This window comes from Notothenia coriiceps, unplaced genomic scaffold (genome assembly GCF_000735185.1).
Source record: "Notothenia coriiceps isolate Sejong01 unplaced genomic scaffold, NC01 NC01_scaffold00037244, whole genome shotgun sequence".
In the NCBI taxonomy this organism is placed as follows: Eukaryota; Metazoa; Chordata; class Actinopteri; order Perciformes; family Nototheniidae; genus Notothenia; species Notothenia coriiceps.
This window is the reverse complement of record NW_011369945.1, coordinates 18,398,616-18,410,461: the sequence shown is the minus strand read 5'-3', so window position 1 is coordinate 18,410,461 and position 11,846 is coordinate 18,398,616. Positions and strand designations below refer to the sequence as shown.

Below are 11,846 nucleotides of genomic sequence, written 5' to 3'. Positions count from 1 at the left end.
GTGTGTGTGTGTGTGTGTGTGTGTGTGTGTGTGTGTGTGTGTGTGTGTGTGTGTGTGTGTGTCTCTCTCAGAGAGGTGTTTAATGTGTGTGTGTGTGTGTGTGTGTGTGTCTCAGAGAGGTGTTTAATGTGTGTGTGTGTGTGTGTGTGTGTGTGTGTGTGTGTGTGTGTGTGTGTGTGTGTGTGTGTGTGTCTCTCAGAGTGTGTGGGGCGTCTCAAACTGGTGGTAATCCCGGCAGAGTTTATCCTCTCCTATTTCAGTCGTAATAATGCCTAATCCAAATAAGAAGCGGCATAATGAAACCAGATGAGATGTAATTACTATCAAATGGAGTCAGGTGTTTTCTGAACGCATCAGCACAACTATAATTTCTCATTAAGCGGCTGTCACTCCTTTTGGTGCTCCCTTGGCCCTCAATTACAGCGAGGCTTACGAGACCTCCGCCTGGCTGCAGAACGCCTCGTTTCTGGGTCACTCTCACATCTCCAGGTTTCAAATCCTCGGCCACACACATCTGCACACACACTCTCAGAAGCACACACACTCTCAGAAGCACACACACTCTCAGAAGCCTCCTAATGACTCACACATGCAGTATCCCCGATTCCTCCACTCCACCGAGCTGATTTTAGAGCGAGACGGACACGCTAACACGGATAGCATTAGTGGTTAGTGTCGTAGCAATTTAGCATGGGTCTCACTTGGTTCTATGTAATTCTTGGGTTGGTTTCTCACAGATTAAATGTATCGGTCCTAATGTAAACTACGGATATCATTCCCAGGCTTTATCACAGCTTTAATACAAAACACTGGCAACCTTCTGTTCTCTTGCACTCGACAGACAGGAGGACCATTGTCAGGGAAACTATCATACGGATGTTACCTGTCTTATGTCCTTTTTGTTTCCTTCTCCTCTTTATAAATTCAATTTTCTGTGTAACTTGGTCAGATCTTGGTACTATCTACTAGTGCAGGACCTCTGGCCTTTCCAGCTGGAAATAAGGCTGGAGCTACACGAGGACGATAACGCAAACGGACCGAAATCGGTATCAAAAAAGTATTCCGTCCACACGCAACAGGCACCAGAAACGTGTCCGTTCACACGAGACCGCTCGAAAGCGCTGGAGACGCTGTAGTGCATATGCCAGGCCTGTAAGTGGTGCTGTAGTCCTGCCACAAAAGCAGCGAAGAAGACTTCCCGCGCATGGTTGCCCTTCTGTTTATTCTCCGCTGTGGACGCTCCGGCTCTTTTTCTCCCTCCCTGAGGCAAGCGTTTGCTCCTGCTGTAGATCTCTCCGGTAGTCCACCAGCGGATGAAAAACACCCGCCTCTTCCAAGGGACAAGGGAACCGTGTGGCAGAGTTTCAGTTAGATTTTTTTTCGCCGGTCAACATGTCCGTTAAAGTTGAAATCTTCCGGACAAAATTAGAAAAGTGCCGGTCAGATGTCTTCTTTGTTATTTATTGAGCTTTAAAACAAATGAATAATGACTCTATATAATAATATAAGAATAAAAAACGGAGCCGCTCTTTTCCTCCCCCTCTTCTGAGAGCCCAGCAGCTGATCTCTGAGCAGGAGAGGTGGGGCTAATTGCGTCATCGTTATCAGGACATGATCGTATAGGCATAAACACGGAGCAGTTTGCCCCCCCAGAGCGTTTCGTTTGCAGGTCTACCCACCTAGGGACCCGTTATTGTTATCGTTATCTGCGTTTCTGTGTCGGCCTCGTGTGGCCGAACCGTCTATCTGATAGAGAACTGTAGCAGATACGACCATTTTCGTCCTCGTGTGACAAGGGCATGAGCTAACGTTACTATAAATTAGCATAACGAAGTAACAACACTTCGAAAATTATCAACACAGGATAACATCGATGTGAGGTTAAAATGTTTCATTTGGATTTAATTAACACCAGGTGTGGTCAATGTTGATATACCGGCCATGAGTGGACATGGTAGCTAGCTTCGAGTGTATGTCAACATTAACACTAACGTTTTAATGTTTGAAATGGTGGCGTTTACTAACCTGTCAAACTTCTTTGTCATCATAAGGGTGTGGTTTTTGTCGGAAGTAAAAGCTCCGTTACATCTTATCCACCCATGCCTTGAAGCTAAACAATTTCCACACAGTTTGACGGTTACCCTAGCCAAAAAATCATAGTTGCTGGGAGACGGGTCGGCTAACGTCAATGATAATTAGCTGCACCTGGCTTGTTCCTGTAGCTCGTGGCTAACAAGTAGCATGCTCCTGCGCTCTCCAGACCAGACACTTTTGACGCCAACACAAACATTAATTTCAACACAGCAACTCTCCTATCTCTTTAACACAATAGAAAGAAGCCTGCAGCATAGCTAGTAGCTACAGATGTCATGGCTGATGGCATCGCACATTTACTGAATATGTACTGACTACCACAACTTGCATACCTATAGGTTTTGTTCAAAGCAAAAGTGTGTCCTTTTTGTTATCTTGTTGTTATTTTACTAAGCATATATTCCCCTACTTCCCACAGGACCAAATACAAATACTTTCTTTTATTGAACAGAAATGTTGGCCAGTCTGTCTAATCATTGCCCAGAATTCCTTTACTGTGTGAACAGGGACCCACATGAATATGACCCCTGAGCCTTGCTATATTAGCTTTAGTAATATTTACGTTTTTCTTTACCACAAATTAACATTTTCTGCGTTATCTAATATGAAAATTATGTTTAAACAAGGATGGGAAAGCAGAGGTATTTTACTCCCTTGGGTTGTTATTTTGGTATATATAGTTTACTAAATATCTTTTCATCATATTTCTCACCTCGGCATACAAATTTCAAGTATTATAAAAAGTACTGCAAACATTAGATTGTTTGATTACACTGGGTAATTAGTTCTAAGGTCACAACCAATTATCCTAATCAAGTTGTACATTTTGATAAGCATGTTCATTCAGAACTCATTAACTAAGGTGCTGACTAACTGTTCAACCTATTTGCAGTAAATGTGTAGAATAATGGTGGAAAGGAGTAGAAAGTCATCTGTTATGCAGTTAACCCCTAACCAGTTTCCCTCCCACTCCCACACCAACAAATGACCTTTGAGATACAGATCACCCTTGTTCCTTTTCATCAAGATAATAGAAAAGTAAAAGCTGACAAGAACAGCCTGTTAACTAACATGACTCAGTCTGTTAACTGACTGATTACATTACAGGATGAAAATACCTCAATGCAGATGAAAAGTACTGGTAATTGTAGTAACACATTATGTGTTTAATAAACAAAAACGCATTACTTAAAACAAAGCATTGTTTCTTGAACAGCAATCACAATTCTACATACTTTGTGCAACTAAAGCCTTTGTTAAATATAATGTGTGCTCGAGCATGAACATCTCTGATGTATGTCAAATCTCTGCTGAGTGGATTGTTTCATATACTTTTATATTACTGCTACCATACTACAACTGTTCCTCTAAAATTACAGCAAAGTCGTTATACATTATCATTCCTTCTTACATCATAAAGGAGTCATGTTTAAGTTTTCTGGTAAAGAGAGAATTACTTCACTTTGAATTAAAATGTCTTTATGAGTGCCACAGTGCCAACGTGTCCTAAAACCCGTAAGTAAACTCCTTCCGGATCCTTTGACAAAAAACAATGCAATTTAACCATAGGATTTTGAATCATAAATCTATCGAAAATTATAAAAGTAGGGTAGACATGCGGATATTATCCACCTGAACAAAACCTTATCTGTCTCTTCAATTTGTGTCAACTACAGACCTTATTTCGAGCTATTTTACAAAATCCTATGGAGAAATTGCATTGGTTTTTGTTGAAGGAACCGGAAGTGGTCAAATGCTGACTTACTTCCGGGTTTTAGGACGCGTCACTGTGGCACTCTATAAGGGCACAAAATAAATGACAGTTTTCTAAGTTACAATTGAAGGTTTAAAATAAGCTTGTACTTATAAAGTGTGTGATGTGAAGTCCAAAAATATATATAGGGATGCACTGGATTCCCTCGTGCTGTTCTTTGTGAGGTCATCTTTTACTCTGGTACGCAGAAGGATAACATTTCTCCTTTTCTGTCAAACCTGCTCCTCTGAATTCCTTTAATATGACCTCATTCCAACTGCCTTTTATGGATGTGATGTTTTCTACAGTATCGAAAAAAGGACATTATCACAGAGTAGACAAACAACACAAATTCTAATGTCCTGGTCTGTGTTGTTGAGTATCTACATTCTGGGCCGAAAGCCCGAGTGAAAATGCTGTGATGTAATCCTGCCCAGTGACTTGTTAAACAAACATACAGCTTTCAGTGTTTCTCCTCTAAAGCCTGATTTGACTTTGCTGAGACCAAACTGTGCCAGTGTCGGCCACTTTGCTTCTTAGCCATGCGAATAGTAAGTGTACTTTTCATCAGCTCCTAGTGTGAAGAGACAATGACAACGTCTACTTTGATCCAGCTCATGATGGACATTAGCGCATGTCTGGAACAAATCCACGAAGCCTACACTGCATGTCAGTGATGTAAGATTAGCCCCATATATGGTAAAAACTGTAAATATTAATGTAGAAGTAACATTAGTAATGTTAAGTGTCTAACCATGAGAAAGAATGAGAAAGAGATGAGATAATCATCTGATAAATGTTCATTTCTGAGCAGATTTTAAGTTCCTGTTTCAGTGATTACATTTTCAAGTACCTTCAAGCTTGTACATGTACATCTTATTTACATGCACCCAGACAAACTTGGAGCTACAGTTTACATTGAGTTAGTTATGAGTGGGGACAAAAAAAAGGGAACAGATCATGGCTACACCCAGGGATGAATGATTACTTCCTCCCCTAAACTAAGTGCTGAGATGTTTGCAGCTGCCACAGTTCAGGCTTCCTTTGCTTCGGACTGCTCTGCCTGGAGGATTGAGCAACAGGGCCCTGAGACCACTTTAAGGAACAAAAAGAAGTGATGTCACTGAGACTTTTCACTAGTGATTTGCTGAAAAGCTTACGTCATCTAGATTCCCTTGCAAACATGTTTTTAACTTGGGAGGCAGGATATTCAAGAGTTGCAGGCTGTTGAGACTCAAGACAACACCCTTTAGGTAGCTCTGAGAGAACGTGTCATTTCAGTCCACTCTGGGATTTCCTGTCTGGCGGTTGTTTGGTCACACTTTGCCTCACCTTTACTTTGCTGAACACAACCAGTGATTATAAGTGTGGGAGTGTTTACCCAATCTGAAACACAGTAGTGGTGTTAGACACCATATGTCACAGTTTTAGGACTGGTTTTATACCAGAGAAACACCACCTACGTAAGTGAGGTGTTGATGGAAGTAATTAGCAGGCAGCCCTTGTGTGTGCAATCTGTCCAACTTGGCTCATTGGTCACTTTCTGTAAAAGTAGAAACAACTCGATAGAAAAGTAGATGGCAGAATATAAAGCCGTTTTAAAACACTACTTTGAGTCAGTTGACGGCTGCAGAGAGATCTTTTAGGAAGTTCAACAACAGCCAAGCTTTCCACGCTGACAAACGTTGAAAAGCAGAAACAATAATCAATAGCAGCCAAAGTGTATTGTCTGTGGTAAGGGAAACTGTATTTCAACCAGTAATGTCTACAGCTGATGACAGTGTGTAAGCAGTGACATACATGTGACAGAGATGTACAGGTTTACATTCCACCTAAGACAGAGAATCGAAAGCGGCTAAAGTTCACCAAATAAGGCGCTTGCTCTTAAAGAAAGAGACACTGTTTAAACAAGCACTGCAAAGGGTGAGATTAGAAGTTATTGATCCAGACTTTAAACACAATCCACTTCGACTATTACCACGACAACCTCAAGTCTTGATCTCATTTCCAGGCAATAGCATGCAGGAATAGCTTAATAACATCTCAGCTCCCATAAAGCAGACTCAGGGTAGCTTACTTTTTTAATAAGCACAATCCTTACTTTACATTAACTATTAAACTACTTCAAGCCAAAAGAGAAGCCAAACTGACACGAATGTTGGTGACATAGTTGGTCACTTGTTATCTAATAGATAATGTCCTCCTTGGACTGTCATAATTGAGCTGATAATACAGTTCAGTCTGACTGAGGATAGGTTTTATCAATCACACACACTCTCGCAGTTCATAAAACACCCCAAACCACGTAGACATCCTGCTTTGCAATGAGTCATTTTGTAACTGAACTTTGCATAATATTAAAAAAACACTTTGAAGTCCAACTGTCACAACAAGAATGCTCTTCAGATAACTTTCAGGAGATGTATTGACGGGGATAATCACATGATGCACTGAGTGCTATGAAAAGTAAAGCACTCAATGTAACAATATCTCTTTAGCTGAACTCTCACAGCTATTAGCCTCTCTGTATTCAGCTACATTAAAAAGTAATAACAACACATCAATAACTATTTGAGCCTCATCCTGCATTAAAATAGAGATGTGCTGTATTGACAACAAGGTGTTTACTACATTTACTCGAGTTAAGTATCAACTTGGCCTGGTTTTATTTGACTTTAACAGTATACAATTGTATGTTAAAAGCCCACATTTTCAGTGTAATGTGCCCAACAAAGCCATTATAACCTGAGGTGAAAATGCAAACATTTTGCTACCATGGAGCAGTGCAACTTTCTCAGGCTCACTAAAGCTGAGGGAGAAATTAACCCTTGATTATGGGAATACAGGATGTGACAGTTCACTGCACACTTCTTCCATACAACAGCAACGAGCCATGACCTACCAGCTTTTTGTTTTTACCCTCGTCCTCGTTGGACTTCTTTTTAGAGGGTTTATTCGGGTCCTCCCCGCCGCTGGCTTGATCCATATTTCGGCTTTCAGTTAGTTCCCCTCCAAAAAGACTTGATGAAACCTCCTCAAAACTTGGCAAACTCCAACAGTAGGTTTTTAACAAGACAGCAAACCATCCAGGTTAGGTCTTTTCAAAATCCATTCCGTTTTAAAAGGTAAACAAATATATAATGTTGACAAGTTTCAAAAAGTTCCTGAACAGTATCCAACAGGCGAGGGGGGCTGCTTGGAGAAGAAGAGGTGTGGTAGGATATGGTATCCGTCCTGATGTCTCCTCAGCTAGGCAGTAAGTCAGTTCTCACAGCGGTGATGGCTCTATACAGAAGAACACAATATTATGTTAACATTAGATCATTCGTTTATTATAATGACTTGGGCGTTAACTTGAACAAATGTTTGCCTCAGCAGCCTTTTTAGTATGCAGTTTGCAGACAGTGAAGCCGGTATACTGTGATCGGTAAAACAGATGTAAACAATATGTAGAGGTAGCTATAGGGAGTTAGGCTAAATTCAAAACCAATGCATTTTTACACTTACAGACAGATCCCTTTGTTTGAAAACAGGTGTTAATTGTTAGAGAAAGCCAACTTAAACCGTGTAACTCAGCAATAACAAAGTAGTAACTGACAAAAAAAGGTTTCAAGGCAGCTCGGATCCTCTGACAGATGTCTACGTTCACTGACAAGGCTGTTATAGAGCTGACAATACAGTCATTAATCAGAATCAAAGAACAATTGTTATAATAGGGGAAATCACCGTTGTTCTCTCTGATTGGGATACTTTGCAGTGATGTACACTTAGCCAGGCAGGCTAAATGGACGACCGTTAACGGCCGAACATAATTTATTTTATCAGACTCAATAACACACAAGCACATGCAGCAATAGGATATAACTTACAGAATGAATAATAACCTAGATGTGAAATAAAACTCACAAAAACCCATCCAGAGCTTACCTTCGCAACCAAGCTTGAAAGCCAGGCCCACGGTGATTCCGCCCACCCGCGTTCTGATTGGCCCACGAGATACGTCAGACGTGGGGATTTCAGTTTCTATTGGTCAGATTTGCTGACAGTCATAAGGTCGGCGTGGCGTCCAAGGGGAGGAGCCTGCTGTGACGTAGGGGTCAGTCTGATCTCACAGCAAGCGGATGGGACTCAGTCATTTGTAAGAATAGATCTGTGATTATTATGAGAGGGGGGCGACGGATAGGACTACGGGCGTGAATGACACACCCTTCTATGTCTATGTGTGTGATAATAACAGCTTGTGTTATTGTTTTGTTGTAACCCAGTTACATAATAGTGTCCACAATATTGTCCGACTGGGTGTGTTTTGGTATAATCCTTAAGCATATTTAGACTTAAACGTGTGACTATGTATTATTTGTGTGTATGGGTTTTTAACACGTAAATGTGTGATATGACTATTGGTGGTTGATAACAATCTTATACATTGAAAAAAATACCTTAGTCTCAATGGGTATATTCCTTAAATAAAGTTTGAATAAGACAATCTAAATCATTGTTTGAACAATGATCTATCAATAATAAATACAAATAAATAATAATAAAAACCCTTACATATATTGTGCTGTCAAACAAACAAAAAATACAAATCTTCTCCCTTGTTGGAAAAAATGGGATTGGTTTGTCTACTGCCTATAGATAATGTGTCCAGTAACACAGCACAAGTAATATTGATACTTTTCTCATGTTACACTAAAAGGAAGTTCTCTTTCACCTGATCACAGAGAGATGTGATGACACCCTTAATACCACATATCCAAATCCACAATGATGATTCTGACAATAAAGCAAATTTATTTTATTCATCTTCTTGCCAATGTTTACCTACTACTATTCCACAGTGGCCTAGAAAAAAGATACCAAGATCTCACATCCAGTTACTGTCACACATTCACACTTGCAACATTTCCTTCTCTTTCACAAATCTCACTTCCCCAATGAAGAAAATCAAACACTAGAACCAAAGTGATATGTATCTTGGTTAGGGGAACAAACACAATGGTGCTGGGAGCTCTCTTCAGTAAACAAGACTGCTGACTCTTGCTCAAATGTCATTCTGTGGCATGTGACCACCATGTGCAAGTTTCCAACTGTAAATAATGCACTCTACCCCTATTAAGATAATTTCCCTGAGGAGTCTAAGAAAGTTCTGTCAGTAGTTTTTTTTTTCAGAACAGTAGTTACGCTTTGAGATGCGGTAACATATTACTGGCATAGTAATATCCTATACAGACTAAGAATGTAATAAAACACTGAAATTGACTTTAAATAGTATACCCACACTTGATGTGGTACTGATTCTGCCTGATCACCTTCAAGTTAAAATAAATTATAATAATTTCCAGTAAACATTCTCTCTAAAAACATGGGAAACATTTCATTTTCAGTTTTTGCTCTATATTATGGATGAGTCCAGCTGCTCGTAAGCAGATTCAAAAATGTAATTAGGTCATTCAGTTTTCCATCTGCTGGACTAATGTCATCCACCGTTTGGTTGAGCCTATTGGATCTGTTGCAAGAAACTGCAACAAAGCATTTCTTAGAGTTAAATGTTTGAACTGTTCATTGAATAACACAACTTTGGTTTAAACTTGTAGATGTGTTCATTTCTTACCAGAAGGTGATGAAGCGTGGAATTCCCACCACAAGTAATAACCAGTATGTTAAAGTCCTAAGAAACATGCACTAAGCAGAACTATTACAAGGTTCTGTGTGTTGCAGTGTGTTGCATCCCCACAAGAATTCATATTTTTCAAATTGATTAATCTAAAATGATCATGACCATAATCCCCAAAGTGTTTAATTGAGGTACAATTCACTTTTCTAAATAGATCAATACAAAATAAAATTACAGAGAAATAGCATATGGCAGCAAAGCAGCCACTGATTCTGTAAGTCATATAACATATGCAGTGTTAACTATTGTTTATCCAAGTGTATCCAACTGTGACCGATGTTTGATTAAGGTTGGTAATGCTGTTTCTATTTTCTGGGTAGCTACTATACACTGCAGTCAAAATCCACTCTAGCTCTACTGTATAATTAAATTCATGCAGCTGTTTAGAAATGGGACGTCATTTTCCCAAGGGTCATTGGCCATTCCGACACGACTCACCATGGCCGTGAAAAAGTAGACACACAATGACAAAAATAAAGTCTGAAAACTTATTATTTGTCAAAGTATTTTGTTGAATGTATTTCAATTGGTGTCAGTTTCACTACTGCACTAGTTAAACTTTGCCAAGAAACTACAAATCTAATACTATCATAATATGTGAGCTTTTGGTTGAAGATGGTAAGATCCATAACTCCCTGTTGATATTCAACCAAATGTGCACTCTACTAGTAAAATCAGTATTAATGAGGTTGTTTGACTCCAGTTATTATTTCATAATTTATTTCTGTGAACATTTTTCTATATTTACTTTTCACATCCTATTTAGAGTTTGAGCCAAAAGGTCCAGACTGAACTCCCACCATGTTTTGCACTTCAGAGCCAATCCTCTCCTTTTACAGTATGGCAAGACTTAGAAAGATATGAGGTCATCAAAGGCAGCAACGTCAAAGAGCACCGTGTTTAGAACTGAGAGATGAAAGTGAAATGAGTGACATTCATTGACCCCCCACTGTACTAAAATGCAGCACCACACTCTTCCCCAGCCTTGCAGAACTCACAAAAAACGTAGGGAAAACTATAGGTTACTTACGTAACCCCAGTTCTCAGAGTAACATGTAGTGAGATGTCTCACTATGGGATGCGCCTCATCGCGGAGAAAACAGAAGCATCAATCTCATTACGCCAATCCTGATTGGCTGGTGATCTTGACGTCAGCGTCAGGGAATCCACCCACCCTATAAGTAGCTTGCGCCACGTCGCAGCGTCATTCAAAATAAGCACCTTATCTCGCTTCACCTTAGCAAGGAGGGCCGTCTGGTGAGACATCTCACTTCATGTTACTCTGAGAACTGGGGTTACGTAAGTAACCTTTAGTTCTCATTCATAACACTCCGTTCGATGTCTCACTATGGGAAATCGTAACTCCCGTATTGCCAGACGAGCTTATCTCGAAAATCACCAAACCAACCAGAACCTAACAGGTAGAGCTCTGACTCAGCGGGGCGCCCAGCACTGCTCGGGCCACACAGGGAGCAGAAACGTCTAGCCTGTAAAGGCGGACAAAAGTGAGCGGCGAGGACCAGCCCGTCGCTGCACAAATGTCTTGGATGGAAACACCCTTGAGCAAACAGCCCAGGGTGTAGCCAGACCCCGAGTCTATAGAGCACGCAACCCGAAGGTGCCCGCAATTTCCGACTCGTATAGGCCAAAGCAATAGTCTCTACCATTCGGTGGGAGAACCGTCGCCTAGTAACGGGCCTATCCCTGTAAGGGTTAGCCCAGGACACAAAGAGTTGGTCATTATGACACAAAACTCCCTTGATCCGTCCACATAGGTGCATAAGCAAGGGCTAGACATAGCAAATTCAACTGCTGTTCCCCGGGGGGACAAAGCGGCGAAGAAAATTGCCTAAATGTCAATTGGGGTAGCTGAACCAACCACCTTAGGATAAAGGTAGGATTGGGCCTCAGCAACACTCTAGTTTGCCCTGGGACGAACTAGGTGCGTGGAGGATGCACAGATAGCGCATGAAGTCACTGACTCGCTTGGCGGATGCCAGAGCCAGTGATTGCACTGTCTTTAGTGACAGATGCCTCATGACAGCTTCTCCCAGAGGCTCAAATGAGGTACGAGTGAGCCCATCTGAAACCACTGTCAAGTCCCATAAGGACACTAGTGACCNGGCAAAGTCTTCCCCTCGTAGCGAGACCTGCGGTCTCCTTGGTCCTTTCCCGACATGGTAGTTTGGCATGCTAGCCGTCGGCGGAGGCTCTTGATGGTGAAGCGGGCAAAATGCCCGCACGAGCCGGGGTTGTCGATAGCATCCTGGGCGTTGTTCCAGCCCGAGGCAGGACGAGCAGACCTGGTGTGAGTCTGTGCCT

At 41.1% G+C, this 11,846-nt stretch overlaps 1 protein-coding gene across 1 annotated transcript in view; it reads right to left on the bottom strand.

Annotated features, from left to right (window-relative positions):
* Nucleotides 1-7,815, bottom strand: part of LOC104965380 (protein diaphanous homolog 2-like) — a 149,014-nt gene extending 141,199 nt beyond the window's left edge. The window contains exons 1-2 of the mRNA XM_010794336.1: nt 7,775-7,815; nt 6,750-7,132 (exon numbers count right to left, since the gene is read on the bottom strand). Of these exons, the coding sequence (XP_010792638.1) occupies nt 6,750-6,833 (84 nt within the window). The 5' untranslated portion in view covers nt 6,834-7,132; nt 7,775-7,815. The remainder of the gene's footprint in view (nt 1-6,749; nt 7,133-7,774) is intronic.
* Nucleotides 7,816-11,846: the final 4,031 nt, after the last annotated feature.